The 18,436-nt window shown below is 39.3% G+C and overlaps 1 protein-coding gene across 2 annotated transcripts in view; it reads left to right on the top strand.

Annotated features, from left to right (window-relative positions):
* Myo3a (myosin IIIA) overlaps positions 1-18,436 on the top strand; it is a 224,397-nt gene that overhangs the window by 115,279 nt on the left and 90,682 nt on the right. For both annotated transcript variants that reach the window (XM_015495223.2, XM_048812677.1), the window contains exons 14-16: positions 2,692-2,894; positions 10,570-10,668; positions 10,763-10,877. In XM_015495223.2, the coding sequence (XP_015350709.1) occupies positions 2,692-2,894; positions 10,570-10,668; positions 10,763-10,877 (417 nt within the window). The remainder of the gene's footprint in view (positions 1-2,691; positions 2,895-10,569; positions 10,669-10,762; positions 10,878-18,436) is intronic.

Below are 18,436 nucleotides of genomic sequence, written 5' to 3'. Positions count from 1 at the left end.
GCTCCGATAAGCTCAGGTTCTAAGAAGCACCCAGGCGCTGAACCCTAGCAATCTGTCTGCAAGCCTCAGGCGAATTGCAGCCTGAAATTACCTGATCTATGGTTGAATGAGCTGCGGTCAGTCGAAAACAGGGAAGGTGACGTCAGTTTACCATCATGGTGGCTGCTGGCCTCCTCTGTGGTCTGACCGGTGTGGAGAACTGAGATGGACCGCTTCCTTTCCCCCGTCTCGAACCCAGAATTCAGCCCTGAGTACGGTGCTTGCGCGGCTGGCAGAAACTGCAGCGCTGTAACCCTGCGTCTCTATCCCAGCACGCGCTGCAGACTCTAGCCGCGGGGCGATTTGCTGAATAAGCCGTGTTACCCTCCGTGCGACAAACCTCTCGCGTTTGAGTCCCCGTAGCCGATCCTCATGCGATGGAAATCCTTCCTCCAGGTTCCGGAGCACCCCACTATTGCTGGAAATTCCTAACAAGATATCCTTTAGCCGTCCTGACTTGTCATACTCCCACACAGTGAAGCAGCACACGGGGGTAATGCACTCCCCTCGCCGCCATCTCCAGTATCAAGTGATTGAATGTTTGTAAAACCTCTCAGAGATGTACACTATGAAAGGTGATTCTTTATGTAAACTATACCTTGATTTAAAAAAAAAAACAGAAATTGAAGATGGAAACTTTGATATTCTAGTAGAGCCCTTAAAATAAGACAAGAATCATGTTTTCTCATTAGGCTGATATCAAAAGAAGTCATTGATACAACTTACCCTTGTAAAAATTTTTATTGTGATCTATCTTGTTATAACTAGAGCTATGTTAAATATATTGCCAGCACCGTGATTATAGGAATTTTGTGTTGTGAAGTACCAGTGATGCAAAGCTAGACCTAATCTCTCTATAAAACTGTGTGGCCACATAGGTAAAATAGCTGCTTAATTGAGTCTAATTCATTTTCAAAATGATGAGTAGAAAGAATTCCATGTTCCTATTAAACACCAACTGACTGTAATATTTTCTCTCCGGCAGTTGGTGTGGGGTATACATGTGCTTTGCTGAGTGGTTAGTGTGACCTCTGCCCTCCAGGGCTGTGGCCCCTTGGGGCTGGAAGGGCTGCCAAAGACTAGGAAGACGGGGGCACCACTGCAGGTCTCTCTTCTCAGGCCCTTCCACTCCCCTTGCCCAGCATCTTCCCTCTCCTTAATTCTAGAATAAATATCATGCTAAAGGTTTTAAGGACAGTGAAAATAAGATGCGGTACAGGAAGCGGGTCAGTAAGGCACAGCATAGTCCTCGGGCATAGAAGGGCTGAACACCTGAATTCATGTACTCCAGGGCCACCCTTGCTCTTCTGTCCTGATTTGTGGACCAACAGATTTTCCCATCAATAATGGGTTAACCATGTGTGGATGCTGTTTTGTCGATGTCAGCAAAGTTGTTCATCTAATCTCTTCATCTTGTTCTAGATCTAAATGTGTGATTTAATGTTGTTGTTGGTATGTGTGTGTGTGTGTGTGTGCACATGCATACCCTGTTATCAGGTCTTATCTTGTTCTTTTTTTACTTACCTCTTTGATAAAGATTTACTAGATGCAAACAACGGGTGTTTGCTGGATAGACTGTATCTTGGGAATAGTATTCCTCTGATCCTTCAGTAGCAGATCACTGCTATTTCATACAGGTGGGCTGGAGATATTATCTCACCCTTTTTGTGGGTTTAGGGCTAGCCAAAAACATTTTTAAAGAGCCAGCTTTGTCCCAATACTCCCTAGTCCCCTCTTTCACCCTGTAGTGCATCTTTTAAAAGACTCCCAGGGTCCTTATACAGCCTGAAAACCTCACTGTGATCGCCCCCTCTACAGTCTACTCAAATTCTAGTGTAGCCTCTGTTCCAGAGTTAGCCACTGCTCCTTTCCTGTGACTTAAAAAATACCTCTGCCTTTAACACAGCTGAGCTCAGCCAGGTATTAAGGACTAACCCTGATAATGATATCCTTGAGCAGATTTCTGCCAAGATGTGGAGGATTAGAGGATAGGAAGGTGGACATGCTTTTCTAAAAGTGGTTGGCTCTTAGCATAAATAAATTCTTACTTGGTGGAGTTTCAGGTAAAATGGTAAAGAAGAAAAACAAGCCTAACATTTGCTTGAAGGGAAAAGCATAAGAGATAGAGGTGGGGTAGGACAAATAGAAGGATACTATGTTGGCTCCCATTCATGATTCTGAGCTGCTCTTAATGCTCACGATTCCCATTCTTCCACTTTTGAATTCTCAAGTTAACTCTACTCTCTTAGTTTCAGGCTTAGGACTTTCTTTGGAAGCAAGGGAAGTGGTTCTGGATCTGGGGAAGATTTGGATGGGGGCCCAGGACAGTGGGATAGGAATAACAAAATGAGACGTGTACCTCAGTGTGCATAGTCTGCTTGTAAGTTGTGTTTGTCAGTCAAGCACTGCACGGTACTGCACTGGAATAGAAAAGTGTAGAATATGTCTTCATTCACTTTTAAGAAAGCAGGTGGGTGAACACATATCCTAGACGGGGAATACAGGCCAGGCTGTGACATCTGATGACAGACCAAGAATATGCTCCCAGATGTTTATGTCCACATAAAGTGTTTATCAAAGAAGAGATATCTTATTATTGACAAAGTTAATTTTTCACAATTTTTTTTTTGTATCTTGACCTTTCCTCCCTAGGCTAACAACAGAATCCTGCAAGAGAAGATTTTACAAGTGAACAATTTGGTTGAAGCCTTTGGCAACGCCTGTACTATTATAAATGACAATTCCAGCCGATTTGGGAAATACTTGGAAATGAAATTTACCACTTCTGGAGCTATAGTGGGAGCACAGATTTCAGAATACCTTCTGGAGAAATCCCGAGTTATCCACCAAGCCATGTAGGTTCATGTGAGATAGCTCTTGTTTTCTGGGAAACATCAGCAAAGTCAGTGCTTCTATTTGAATAGTCAAAGGTCTTTCTCATTCAACAAACTGATGTTTATAACCTACTATGATTGAAAGCAAAGAGCCCCGCAGCACCAAGTTACTCTCACATATGTTGCATCCAGTAGAGGAATTAACAAATAACCTAAAAAATCATGCTATCAGGCAGAAAGCCAAACCAATCAGAGAGGTACTAACAGAGTAAATGAAAACAAGTTTTCAAGTAGGAAAGAATACATTTCTGTATACAAAATCAACTTGAAATTTAATTAGAAATAATGAAAAATTATAATGATGCTACATATAAACAAATCTTTATATTAATTCTGTTCTTCCTGTGTTTTCACATAAAGGACCAAGTAAAAGATTTAGAAATAGGCTGTATTGTATTGCCATTTTTTAAAAAAAAAAATTAGTTATACATGGACACAGGATCTTTATTTTGTTTATTTACTTTTTTTATGTGGTACTGAGGATCGAACCCAGTGCCTCACACATGGGAGGCAAGCACTCTACACTGAGCCACACCCCAGCCTTCTGTCTTTCCATTTTTGTTGCTAACTTGTTGAAAGCATTACTATCTAGATTGTTTTGATATTAGATTGGTGAGTTCCTTTTGGCAATGTATAGCTGAATGGCAAAATTTCCCCTGCCATCTAATTATTCCAAAAGATTTTTATTGTTATTATAGAAAACTATAGTCACACATTGGATTTGTAACCTGGTAGTCATATTATTTTTAAAGAAAGTGGGATAAGTTAGAATCCTCGTTTTTTTCTCATGTTGGTTTCATGCTAAACATACTCTACTGTAGCAATCTTTCCTGTTAAATTCATAAGAACATAGTATCATGTTATGCATTAGTACATTATTATTTAATTTGTAAGTGTTTGCAAATTTGCTATCATTCAGTTTATAAATAAATCATGAATATGGACTGGAGGTGTACCTCTGTGGTAAAGTGTGCCATTAGCATACACAGGGCCCTGGGTTCAATCCCCAGAACAGAGAGAGAGAGAGAGAGAGAGAGAGAGAGGGAAATACAAATAAAATTCATATTTTATTCATATTCACCCCTCAATTTGGATAGTCATCCTTGAGTCCTCCATTCAAAATATGTAAAGAACAAATATTAGACAAATTTGGTTTTGAATTATGACTCCAGAATATATTAGTCCACCTTGGGTAAGATATTTAAAACTTGAAGACCCTTACAGGATATTAAAGACACTTATGGGACCCTTATAGGACCTTAAAGATTGCAACTTATTCTGTGTGTGTGTGTGGGGGGGTGATATATTTAAAATTTACTGAACCTCTCTGCACCTCAAATTTTTTATCTTTAAAATAGAAATAGCATTAGTACCTACCTATCAATTAAGATAATGCCTAATAGTTTAAGCCATTAGTAGTAGTGGTCATGATGTTGATTGCTGTGAAGATTAGAAATGACATCTACCATAGACCTGGATCGTTGAAGGTATTCAATAAATGACAGCTGCTACTACTGATGTGTGTCCATTACCCAGATCCTAGTGGACATTCAGAGCCTTTCCCACTCAATACCTAGGGGGACGTTGGGATCTATGTATGTAGGTGTGGAGGCTTAACTGGTTCTCAAGAGTTATTTGTTCTACTCTCATACTTGTATAAGCCTCTCAGGCCTTTGGGGACAGAACTACCCAGTAACCTGTTGATATTTAGACGGAGCCACCATGCTGTGCAGTGTCAAGCAGCTTTGTTCCCAGTTTGTTCTATGAAGTTATGTGCCAGAGCATCACTCACATAGACCACTGTGCCCAGTACCTTCTGGTTCTAAAAATAACAGTGTGCTGGGTGCAGTGGTGCATGCCTGTAATACCAACAACTCGGGAATCTGAGGCAGGAGGATGGCAAGTTCAAAGCTAGCCTCAGCAACTTAATAAGGCCATAAGTAACTTACTGAGACCCTGTCTCAAAAAATGAAAAAGGGATGGAAATGTGGCTCAGTGGTTAAGTGCCCCTGGATTCAACCCCTGGTACCAAAAATAAGTAAATAATTAAGTAATTTGGATTATATTTAAGTCATACTATAATTAAGCATGTTTCCTCTAGCTGCCTAAGAACTATTTTAGTTTTACTATATTGTTTACTAGGGAAAGCATTCAAAGTCCCAAATTGAAAATCAAATTAAAATGCAACTCAGATATCATTTGAGCACAGCTACTTTATAATTGAAAATAAAACATTTTTCCATTTTTACTTTTTTTCTTTAATGGAAATTGTATTTTGTACATCTTAGAGAAATTTATTGTGACCTTTGAAAATGAAAATATCAGACATATAGTAGAAGCATTATTTATAGATACATTTTTAAAATTATACATTTAAAGGGATTATTATATCAATCAGGGTTACAAAAAGGAAAGAATAAGTTCAAAGGGTTGAACTGCAAAACCTATTTGCCAAGGCAGAAAGGACATCAAAGAATCAAGAAGGAATGGCCAGGTGCCCAGGCCCTAACAAGGGTGAGAAACCATTTGTACAGGGCAGGGACTGTCCAGTAAAGTCTTTTGCCTTGAAGGAGGTAGCCGCTGTCAAGGGGAAGGCAAGGTGAGATGCTGCACCTCTCCTCTCCTGTGTCCTCCTTGTGCATCCCAGTAATGGAAGCCAAATGGAAGCCCCATAGCCCGAGGACCCCAGGACTCAGGTGTTGCTGTGGCAGAAGTGAATCTAGGGGTCACAAAGCAAGGCAGAGAAAGTTGGAGGATCTGAAGGGCAGGGAATAACCAGAGCAGACGCGTATATTTTAAACTGAACTCACCTTTTCTTTTAAGAAAATTGGTTTCTATTCTCTTTCACCTCTGTACACCTCATCCCACCCGGGTTCTCTGACCACACTTACGAGGTTATATTTCTCATGACTTGTCATTTAGATTTTTTTCTAAATGTTGATGATTATAAGGAATGTTTTTAAGGAGGCTACTTAATTTCAAGGAGAAAATGAACATATTGAAGGCAGTGCTGGATAATTCTCACACACATATATATTATAGCTGTTTCTACTGCCATTTCCTCCTGTTACGACAGTGTAGTTCCGCAAGCATTGATTGCATTTCTGTCCCTTGCCAGCCCTTTACTAGGTTCCCTAAGAGTCATAAATGAAGTGGCAGACTTAGTGCTCTCTGCTGTAGAGGGGAGGAAAATATATTTATGGAACAATTATTCCTAGCAAGCACGGTACAGCCATTATGCCATTTAATTCTTACAGCTGGATGACAGGGTGTTATTGTCTACTTTATACACGAAGAAACCGGAACTAAGAGCATTTTAATAAGTTGCCTTAATATCAAAAAGCTGGTAAATAAATGAGTTGGAGTTTGAACCCTTGTCTCTGACTCAAGACTCACCATTTATCCATTCGTTCATCCATTTGACAAATATTTACTGACTACTTACTATATGCTAAGCACAGGAGATATAAGCCAAATAAGAGATGATTCCTGAAGTAAAGCAGCTCCAGTCTCCTAAGAACCCTATATGCCTTGGTGCAAAGCTCACTGATCATTCATTGGTCTCTACTCTCTCAGGAAAGTAGGAAATGGAGTTTGACTGCTAAGAATGAGCAGGTAGGTGGCAATTGAAGAGGGGGATTGAAGAGATAGGTGTCTAGGAGGAGGGAGCTTATAAATAAAGATAAAAATAGAAAGCACTGTTAGATGAACATCTATGGGGACTTAAGAATACAAAACTTCATCATTAGTTTTCCGAACCTTGTTACTGGCCATTCTTTCAAAAGTTCAAAAGTTTCTCAGATGAATTAAGCTACACCCTTGTGAAGACTTTGCCACAAGTTCAAGGTTAGTTGAGGCTGAGATGCAAAGATGATCCTCAGGGTCCAAGGCAGGTGAACTTTTCTGCAAGTGACTGAGTGGAACTCAAAAATAATATTAACAGATCCACAAAGCAAGTGGGGCCAGAGTCAGAGAGATGATACTTGGTAGTTCACTGAGACCCTACTTTTGCTCCAGGCAGTCCTGACCTGGGGCACACTGGTCACATCGGCATGTGTGAGATGCCATGGGGCCCTCTCAAGTGCAACTTTCATAGGGCTTGGAAGAGGACCTGAGAGGGGTAATCTTTGGAGATGGATTATTTTCTCATTGTTTTAACTCTCTGGTTGTTTATCCACTGAAGGTCAGTATATTTCCCACAGTATCTCCAGGTCTTGTCAAATTACAATTCTCAGTAAATGTAAACTGGCAATTAAAGAGAAATCCACTAATTTTGTGTCTACATTTATGAGTCACTTCACTAATTGTACATTGCATCACTTGAGTGTTAAAGATGTGACACACAGAGCCATCAATGTGATTTCATTAGAACAAAGCAAACTAAATTATATGCTGTGCTAGGCTTAGAGAATTTTCATTATCTTGTGGTGGGAAAAGATGAGAACTAAACAAAACTTTTAGTTTTGTTCTAACCTTGCTCATGTGCAATGTTCGAGATGGTTGAACTCATACTTGCAGTCGCAGCAAGCAACAGAGAGGGGCTTGGAACATGTAATTTGGACCAATTCTAAAGAAAGGCTCTTCCAGTCCTGCGAATCACACCTGCTTGAAACCCTCACTTCCTTGTTCTGCAACTGGTTTCTCCTGGTTTTCCTTCTTTCTCTCCGAATTTTTCTTCTCTGACTTCAATTCGTCCATCCAGTCTTAAAATGGGCGTTTGCCAAGATTTGTCCTTGAGTTCTTTGTTCTTTATTCTCTTTCCCTTATTTTTTAATTCTTCTGATATCATGGTCTCAACAGATAGCTCTGCATAATTAATGCCCAAATGTGTACATCCTTCTCTCTTCTAAGTTTACCTTTCCATTGCCTGTTATATATCCTGTTGCCATCTCAGATACAGCTTAATTTATATCCTAAACCTGTGTCTTTTCCCATAAGTCCCTCTCTTTTGGAAGTGTCCTCACTAGCTGTGGAAATCTGATTCTCCCTTCATTTTGCCATCTAAGTACTTGTGGAGGTGTGTTGAATTCATCTCTCAGGTCACCCTAATGACTTTTCACCTCTCCTCTGTTTTTTCTTCCCATGTTGCTATTTTACCTCAAGCTTTGTTCCCTCTGACCCAACATTTGAAAGATGTGGATTTCCTGGACACTTGAACTCTCTTCCAAGGCTTACTGATATTATTCCCTACCAGACACAAGGCAGAATTTCAATCCAGAATGTGTATTAATCAATAGCATTGTTACTTGTATCTACTTGAAAACTCCTTCCTTCTTTTTCAAATGCTAACAAAAAAGAACAGTGACCTGTATTGTTCACTTTGTCAAATTCTGTATGTTCATACTAAGTATTTTTATTTATTAATTTTCAGGAAAAACACAAGGGAATACTTAAAATAGTTATTGGTATATTGCAGATATCAAACCTTTAACTATGTTATTATGTGTTAGAGCCCCAAACTGAGCTGATACAAAAATCATTTTTGTAATGGTTTTTGACAGAATCTTGATATTATGGTCTCAACAGATAGCTCTGAATAATTAATGCCCAAATGTGTACATCCTTCTCTCTTCTAAGTTTATCTTTTCATTGCCTTTAATAGAGATTATTAAATAAAGACACAAAGTTCCCCAAACTCCAAACGTCTTTTATTGCATCCTTGAAAAAGGAAATCTATATGTATATATTTGAGTTACAGCTGAAAATTTCTGGGTGAGGAAAGAATAAATAATTTCTAATGAGAAAAGATTAAATTTCCATCTCCTCTGTAATTATATTGCATATCATATGCAGGAGGAGAAGACCTAGGAAAGTTTTAAAATTCATTCTGATCTTTTAAGTAAAACAGTTTGTGTAGAATTATGCATATTATCAAGTATACTATTTTCCTGTTCCATGGACTTGAAGTGGAAAAGCTTTTAAAAGCTCCCTTGTTCAAGAAAAAAATAACAACTTTATAATAGTATTCCTTTTCTGAAAATATTTCATTGGCCCCTGAGTTCATTGACTCTGGCTATGAAGGAGGTAAGGGAAAGGAGGAGAGGAGTGTCTCAAAGGGGGAAAGACTTGCTGCCCTGGAGTAGGGAGTGTGTTAGTCAGCTTTTGTCTCTGTGACCGAAACACCTGGAAACGTTCATTATGGCTCCTGGTTTCAGAGATTTCAGTTCATAAATGGCCAACTCCACTGTTCTGGGCTCAAGAAGAGGCAGAACATCATGGTGAAAGGGTATGGTAGAAAAGCACTGCTCCACATATGGTGGCCAGAAAGCCAAGAGAGAGGAGGGGTAGAAGGAAGGGGCCCCAGGGAACATGAACCCTTCCAGGGGACACCCCACCCCCGTGACCCACCTCCTCTAGCTGTGCCCCACCTGCCCATAGTTAACACCAAGTTAGTCCATTCAAACCAGGGTGGACTGATTAGATCAGAGCTCTCAAAAACTAATCATTTCACCTCTGAATATTCCTGCATTAACACAGAGACTTTTGGAGAATACCTGATATCCAGACATTAATGGGGCATGATGAGACAGAGACATCCTAAGACAGCTCTGTCATGGCCTAGGGCAGGCAAGAGAAGAGCAATAATGTAGGATTTTAAAAACCTGCCCCAGGGGTCACATCCAGAGATTTGTAATGGTATCAATTTAAGACTAACAGAAAGAGGAGAAATAATATAAGGAAGCAAGGTTAACAAAGCCTTGACAGTTGAGGCATTATAATTAATTTAACCCTTTTAAGAAGAACCCTCCCCTGACCCAACCCCAGCTAGTGATAGTGGAATGTGTAGTCAAGGGAGGATTTAGGACCACCCATAACAAGAGCCCATCAGAGTGAATGGAGGACCTAAGGGAAAGAGGAGAAGGGGATGGGACCCTGGAGTCCCAGCAAACAAGTTGTGGGACATCCTGAGCCAGAGACTCACCCTGTTGTGATCCCTGTTCCCTTCATTGTGTTATTACAGCATATGGAAAATGGTCTTTATACCTAGAGCCTCAAGGTCATAGAATTTGAGAGTTATAAGAAAGAGACTCTTCACACAGGTGAGAAAACTGAGCCTCAAAAAGATAGTGTAAAAATATGTTTAAAGACCCGAACTTTGGAGTCAAATAGACCTGGTTTGCATCCAAAATAGTCATCAACTCTGTGACCTTGGGGGAATTTGGTAGCTCTTAGTCTGATTTTCCTGATATGTAAAATGGGGAAACCACGCCTACCTCAGGGTGGTTTTTGACCTTGACCTTGGGTATGTTAGAGAATGCAACATTTATCACCAGCTGCCATGCTATATATTTTATTTATTTCTTTTTCTGTCTGTTCCCCTGACACATAGACTCCAAGAAGTTAGGGATTCTTGACTGCTTTGCTCCTGCCGTGTTCCCAGTGTCTAGAACAATGATGGAAATCACCCACAAACAGACATTGAATGATTCATATCAACTGTTTTTCATGGTGGGTGGAATTTACTGATGGTGGTTATTGGAAATAATGCGACAGAAACAATCACAGAAAGCCAGAATGGAGTATTCAGGCACTCAAAGTACTTTCTGTTCTAATAATTGCATTGTCAAGTATTTTAACAATTAATTAATGTTCTTACTAACCACCTTACTGAAAATGTTTTATTTTTTTTTCCCAGTGGAGAAAAAAATTTTCATATCTTTTACTACATTTATGCTGGTTTAGCTGAAAAGAAGAAACTGGCCCTTTACAAATTGCCTGAAAATAAGCCTCCCAGGTAATCTACCAGGTTGTACTTTCATAAGAAATATTCTCATATCCATTTAATTTTAGGTTTTTTTTTTCACTTGTCCTTGTATACTTTATTTCAGGTACCTATACAATGATCAACTCAGAATAGTACAGGACATGATGAATAATAGTTTCTATAAAGCCCAGTATGAATTAATCGAGCAGTGTTTCAAAGTCATAGGCTTTACAATGGAGGTAAGTATGAAAGACTTCTGAACTTAAAGTATCTTTCTGTCATCGCTAAGGGCAGGAGTGAGCATTTATTAAGTACTTAATACATGCCAGGTACTGTGCTAAGTGTTTTACATAGCATCATTTCCTGGGGCCTTTTTGATATTGAGTCTTTGTATAATGTTTCTGATTCTTCTATGGTAATTATCCATTCAACTTTTCTTTGCTTTGGAGTTATTTGAAATTTTTCAAGTAATAATAATCAAATTTGATGGCATAAATTTGCTAGCTGAATTTTCTTATAATCTTTTAAATTTATCCTGTATCTCTGGCTTTGTTTCCTTTCTGATTCTAACCATATATAATTTTTGACCTTAATCTTTTATCTTTAATTGGGCTTACAAAGAGTCTTCAATCTTTATTTTTAAAAATAAAAAACCAAAACGGTTGGATACATTTGCATATCTTATAAATTTTTCATTATCAGTATTATTGATATCGATATTTTTCCTGTTCTTGGGGGGGATGTACCAGGAATTGAACTCAGGGGCACTCAACCACTGAGCCACATCCACAGCCCTGAGACAAGGTCTCACTTAGTTATTTAGTGCCTTGCTGTTGTTGAGGCTGGCCTTGAACTCTCAATTCTTAGCCATTGGGATTACAGGTGTAATCTGCGCCCAGCTTTTCTACATTTTTATTCAGTCATTTGGCTTCTTCTTTTTTTTTCCTTAAGGAGATTTATTTCCTTTATTTTTTCATTTTTCTAATTTAATTATGAAGTCTTGTAAGGCTATAAGTGTATCTCTGAGTAATAAAAATTTCCTTCTGTCCTGTGGGTTGAATTTTTTGATTTTATACCAAAGTATCTCATTTAATAGGGACTCCTGAGGGCTTTTAGAGCAGCTTTCAAACTCTTATTTTTTCAGTTTCCTGTTTGCTCTGTTGATTGGAATCCTATAATGAAAGAAAACTTCACTCTGAATGTGAAACAGTCTTTTAGATGAACATTTTCAGGAAAATACTGTGCTATTCATTGAATTTTCATAAATTATTCTCCACTCTCCTGCAGCTTTAAACAGGTAATGTGTCTGCTTGAGAAGTTTACTGAGATTCCTTGGGTTATCAGATCTCTAAGAGAGTAAGCTTAAAAAAAAAGCCAATTCTCTTGAAAATTTTAGAAAATGTTACCAGCAGGATATAAAATATGGAGATGATGATAGAAGTGAAACTTTACAAAACTAATTCCAAGTATGTACAGTGAAGTTATTGAATCTCATCATTTTGTAGTCTGCTTTTAGGGTACTGTTAACTCCTGTCTTAGTCAGCTTTCCATCCCTATAATGAAATGCCTGAAATACTTAACTTATAAAGAGGAAAGGTATGTTTTAGCTGAAGTTTTGATGATTCTAGTCTATGAATCATCAAACTGTGATGCTTCATTGCTTTGGGCCTGTGGTGAGATGGCACATCATGGCAGAAATGTGTGATGGAACAAAACCCACTTATATCACAAAACAGGGATTGAAGAAAGAGAGGAAGAAGCTAGGGTCCCACAGTTCCCTTCAAGGACTCACCCCCAATGACCTAAAGACCTCTCACTAGATCCCACCTCCCTAAGGCTCTGTGACCTCCCAGTACTGCCACCCTATGGACCAAGTCTTTAACATGTGGGCCTTTTGGAGAGAGAGAAAATTCAGATTATAGCAGTTACCTTCTAAAATAGAAGACTGTCAACAATAATATTTAGTCCCGTGATCCATTTGCTTGTTAGACAGTAATATTTCTAAAGACATAATTGTTCTTGGCATACAATAAAGTTTGCTGCCAAGAGGATTTTGTCCAAATATAGAACTTTTGTCATTGCAGCTCGAGTGACAGATGGCTTCCCAGTCCTGCCTTGTCTTTGAAAGCTTTAGCTTCCATCTTGGGTATCTTTGACACCCACCTGAGAAACAATATTCTCAAAACTTTGCTTCCAGGGAATGAGTGTGATCTGTGATCTTTACCAATTGGTTGAGGCTAGAGAAGGACAGATAAATGTGCTTTTTTTCTTTTTATTCAGAATTAGGGCCCCACCTAACAGGGGAGGGTTAGGTCAATCCAGGGTGATCTTTGTCCACAGTGTTTCTAGAGATCTCCAGCAATTCAACTCCCCAAGGCTAACATTACAACTCAGAGATATTCCAGGCAGATCTTTGATAAAATAAGAATACATAGGTTCAAAAGGAGTCTCATTTATTTTTTAATAGCGATTAATGGGGGATTTTTGAAAGATTTTGTTTTATAAAGTTGGAAAAAAAATAATGATAGGACAGATTGACTTCTCTAACTGAAGAAATGAGAAATCAAAACAACTATGAAATGAACGTCATTGACTAAGGATTTAGACAGTATCTCCAACAGTGACTATTCAGAGTAATCTGATATGTCATAGGCAAATGAAACGGCTGTGAACCACTGGATTTTTAGGGTAAGTTTTTCTAATGTGACCCTTCTCTAGAGCCAAGAGGAATTCAGATTTGACGGGGGACTCTTTCCTGCCTGGCTATTTTATAGCCTCAGGACTTAAGAGTTCCTGGCCTGAGTTCTCAACAAACAGGGGTAACTGTTTCTAGATGAATTAATTGGTCATAGGGACAGGTAAGTGAAAGAGATTGAAGAGCCAGAAGGGACCTGGAAGGATGTTTCTAGAACCTATCAAAGAGAATTAACTCCTCTTGGGACCACAGGGAACATTTTTGTAATGACTTCTCCCAAAGAGTTCTCACTTTTTTGGCAGAACATTGTGAATCATAAGGACAAGAAGGAAACTGTTCTCTAGACCCAGTGACAAACCGAGGTTGAGCCCATTCCTAGATCAATACTTTACTCATAGGAATTCTTGAGCTGAAGTTGAGTAACTTTTTCGTTCCAAAGTAGAAGCTCCAACTTAACCACCTTCATTTCTAAATGACACATTCTCTTCATTGATTGATGGACCTTACCTGGAGCTTTGGGCTGACAGCTGTCCACTCTGAAACGACTAAACTGAAGCTGTCGTTTGGGAAATCAATGGATCTGTGGTCTGTAGGCAGAATAGAGATGTCTGGAGCCCTTTCCTCTGCTGATTCATTAAATAGCTTTCAGGCTTTAAAACAGAACAAAAATCCATTGCTTATATAAGGCCTCAGAGGGGTTTTACAGAAGCTTTTAGATTCTGTTCTTAGCTGTAATATGTTACGGTGAAGAACTTTCTTCTAGATAGTGTGCCTGTTTCCTAAAGCGGCCAGTGTGTGAATTTCATTCTACTGTCCCTCCACCTCCTACCCAAATAAAAGAGACAGGTATGGTACAGGATGAAGAGGTGGATGTACAAAGAACAGCAGAATGTGCTTGACAAATAGCAGCCTTTGCTTGAGAGTTCAGATAAAAATGAGGAGGATTGAGTAAGAGTTGAAAAACTGAGAGATCACTAAGCATGTATGGATAGCTCATGTGCAGGGTAGAGTGGTATGCACACACTCTACCTGGCAGGAGGTCTGGTTATGGACATCATGTCATGCTGCAATCTGTTCTGTTGACCTTACCTGAGTGCCTTTTGGGAATGAGGTTTGAATTGTAGAATCTGGAGTCAGAGATGACTCTGATACATTTCAGGAAAATAGATATTTGCATTACCACTGAAATAAATGTGTTTGTAGGGACTTTAGCTCTAGAAGAAGGATGTGAACTTCAGTCGTGTGAAGCAATATGTGACCCCCCATTCAGAGAATGCAGACAAGCCCCAAGAGGCACCCAAGGGTTTTCCATGTGCTTCTCTCTTCCGAACATTTTTCCATTCTTGTGCTGTAATCCATGGCCCCAACTGTCATAGGGGACCCCTTGAATCTTCTGTTCTTTTTCTGGCTCAAGGAATCAAAGTATTATCTTCCCCTAAGTTTTTCAGCACAATATAATCCTTAGATTAACTGCAGCAGAAGTAAAAACCCTCCATTTGCTGCTGTAGCCGGCAGGATGTTGGTTAGCTTAACCCTAACTCTACCCCGACCTCAACCCTTTCCTGGCATGGCAACTTCCAGTTGCATACTGCCCACTTCCCCCAGCAAAAATTCAAATTCAGTCTTTTCCATTATCACTTCCCCCACCCTAGACTCTTCCAAGCTGGTCCTCACCCTTCCCTCAGCTTATACCTATAAAGACAAACCTGTTTAAGCACCCGGAGTACCCTGGCTTAAAGCAAAGTCAATTTATTTGGGGTGCATTTAATAAAGAAAAAAAGCAGTATATGTCCTTTTCCCTACTCCTTGCTCATAAGATCTGTATTACTAAGAATAGATGCTCTTTTTGGATGGTGGCTTGGCTCTGTTGGGTGCCTGGTTAGCAGAAAGCAGGAGAAGAAAATTGTGTCTCGGGGCATCTTCCAAATTGGAGAATGCTGCATATCACTTATGGCAGCCAGCCTATTTGGGACCTGTGGATGAGCCCGCTTGTAGTCCTTTTCCCAGATTTTTCTCACCAGAAATGCTGATCTGCTTCTTACCAATCCACTCCCCCAGAGGTTGCTATCTTAGAAGCAAGGAATCATTTTTAATTGGTTTGTTTACTTCTAAGATCCACTCATTAGAGGAAATGTTTCGCTTATATTTGGTTCAACTACTTTCTCTTGCTTAGTAGAGTAATGTTTAGTAACATAAAAATTAAACCAGTTTTGCAGTTAGCATCTACTGACAAATAGAATTCATTTCAAAACTGCATGTTCCAAATTTATACATACTCAGGGTTTATTGAACATCCAAACCTGTCTTTTAGGATAAAGGATACTGTACTAACATCTGTTTCTGTTTCAAAAGCAGCTAGATAATACATCAAGACTTTTAATCCAGTACAAGGTGACTTCTGTGGGTGCAGTGGTCTCTGAGAGCAGGGCAGACTGGCCTGGTTCTGAAACCCTAGAATTAAACTGAGTGGGTGTTTGTTTCTCTTTTATTCTAGTCCTGATTTTTTAAATGCTGTCTTTCTGGTTTCTTGGATCTGTTCTTTGTCAGTTGCTGCTTCAAATCCATTTTGGAAAGAGGCAGCTTTGAACATCAAGTGAGAGATCAGGGTTCTCACGTGATCCAAGCACAGCACTCTGCCATCTCTGCTCACATCTTCACAATTTTGGTGACTCCCAGGACAGAGTCTGTCTCTCTTTCTTTTCCTTCCTGCTTTCTCTTAGGAGCATCGACAGCACCCACAGTGTATATGTCTCTTTAAACAATCCCAGGGTTTACAATCCACGTGTCATTTGTGATTCAGCATGATCCAAAGGAGCGACAGACAAATCAAAATTAGAAGTTCTCTAAAAATAACACAAATGGGAAAACTTGAAAATCTCTAAACCACATGATTTCCTAGGCATTATCCTGCCAGAGTTTTAAAATAAGTGATTAGTCGTTCAATGACTCAACTCACTTGGAGACCATTTTTACCAGCTCATTTAGACCCTATCATAACAGGAATTTTTGTTTTTCTTTGCACAGACTTATGTCTATGAGAATGCCCGTCATTTCTGCTGTAATTTTACTTATATTTCTTATGGTAGTCTAAAATCCCAAACTGGCATTTTTTTGCTTCAGGTAAGTCAGTTGGGATTTTAGTTAGGATCAAATAATATTTATGAAAGAGCCTGGAATCAAAATTAAATATTTTCAAGCATCATACAAAGCTCTGAATTTCCATGAAATACAATCAATTCATTTTTTAGAAATTGGTTGTGGCTGGGGTGGGAGGATTGTGTATTTTCCTTTAAGTTGGTTATTATTAATATAATAATTTAATAATATTAGTACTTTAAAAACAATAATTTGATACATAGTTGTTTTCACTCAAAAATAACGTAACAAGTTACAATTCTAGAATATCAAGATTCAGACAACATTGATGACTTGAAGTGAATATCAGGACCAGGGAGGCAGATGGTATAATAAAAATATCTGTGTGCTAGAGGTTCAAGATCCCTGGGTTAATGTCATTGGCACTGTTTGCCTCTGGCTGTGTATCCGTAGACTAATAACTGAACCTGTCTGATCTAAGAGGAGAGGAGAGGGATGGTTAATTTCTGAGTCATTTCTAACTCTCATTAACTATGATCTTATGACTAAAATTGAAGGCCATTTAATTTCATTCTAGTCCTTGCAGATTGCTCATGCCATTTTATTGCTTTAAGTATCAGCAGAATTCAACCTAAGAATAGAGAGCATAATATCCCGTATGTACTAACAGCTGCAAATGCTATTTACAGAGTTTCCCTTCTCTCCCATCAGTTCCTATTTGCCTGATGTGTGTGAGCTCTGACAACATCCGGACCCCAGGATCCTCCTACCAAGACTGCCACCTCTGTCTTTTCTCACTGGGATCATCAGTACTCCACTGTCCCAGGACTAGACTGAATGGAACCATGTTCTCCAGGGAGGGAACCACCTTGTCCTGATCCATGGTGAACTCTCCCTGCTGGCAGGTCCAGGAATGGTCCCTTTCCTACCACTCCCTCATGTGCCTTTCAATTAGGCATCAAGTGTGGATTTCACCAAAAGGACCACGTGCACCAGCCTCCATCTCCCCAGCGCAGGCTATAACATCCATGAGGCAAGGGCGTCGGGCCTTCTCCAACCCTGGGGTTGTGCCATTTAGAGAGTGAACTGACTTTTAGAAGAAAACAGCTTGTCTGTATATAAGATTCTCAACAAATCCAACTGTGAACTCAGGGTGCAAAGCCTGAGTCCAAAAGAAGGGGACGTTTAGATGAAAAGAAAATTCTGAGGAAGATAATATAAGATTAAGATCATTATAAACTAGTCTTATGTTAAATGAGACAAATAAAAGAGAGATTCTGTTTGAAAAGTGGAGAATATTGTACTGTCACTTGACTGACACAAAACAAAATAGTTTGACAAGCATTTATTGAGTTCCAGATGTCTACCAAGCCCTGAGGCAGAGATGAGAGATGAATTAGTCGGTCTCTATTCTTAATAAGTTCATAGTCTGATAGACGATAAATACATGAGGCATCATTGCATAATTTCAGTAAAGTGTAGGCAATTCTATGGTCTCAAACAGAGAATTTTATAGAAACATGAATTTTAGGGTTAGTCAGTAAAAGATTTAAAGGCATCATGTGAAAGACATGGAAGAAAGGACAGTGTAGCCAGAAACAGGTATGGAAAGAACATGGAAGTCATCGAAGGATTTTAATGACTTCATTATGTTAATGACTTTTAAACCAAGTATCTGTGGCATTTGGCTGGCTGAAAATGTGAGATAACAGTAGTTGGAAATGAGAACAGAGAGATAGGCACAAGAAGATGCAGAATTCTCCTCTGCATGCCTGTGTGAGGAGCTGGAACTTGATCCCTAAGGGAAGAGGGCCCATGGAAAGATTTTAATTGGAGACTTAAGATGCCTTGATTTGCCTGCTAGAAAAGAAATCTCTCTGAGAGCCATGTAGAGGATGGATTGGAGAAGGGCAAGACCGGAGGCAAGGAAACTGGTTAGGAACATAATTTCAGAGGCGAGTGTGTGCACCGATCATGTTTGTGAATCTGAACCTGACCTTGAACGTC

The sequence above is a fragment of the Marmota marmota genome, unplaced genomic scaffold (genome assembly GCF_001458135.2).
Source record: "Marmota marmota marmota unplaced genomic scaffold, marMar, whole genome shotgun sequence".
NCBI lineage: Eukaryota > Metazoa > Chordata > Mammalia > Rodentia > Sciuridae > Marmota > Marmota marmota.
Note: the sequence above shows the minus strand (reverse complement) of the source record. Positions and strands in the feature narration are given on the sequence as shown.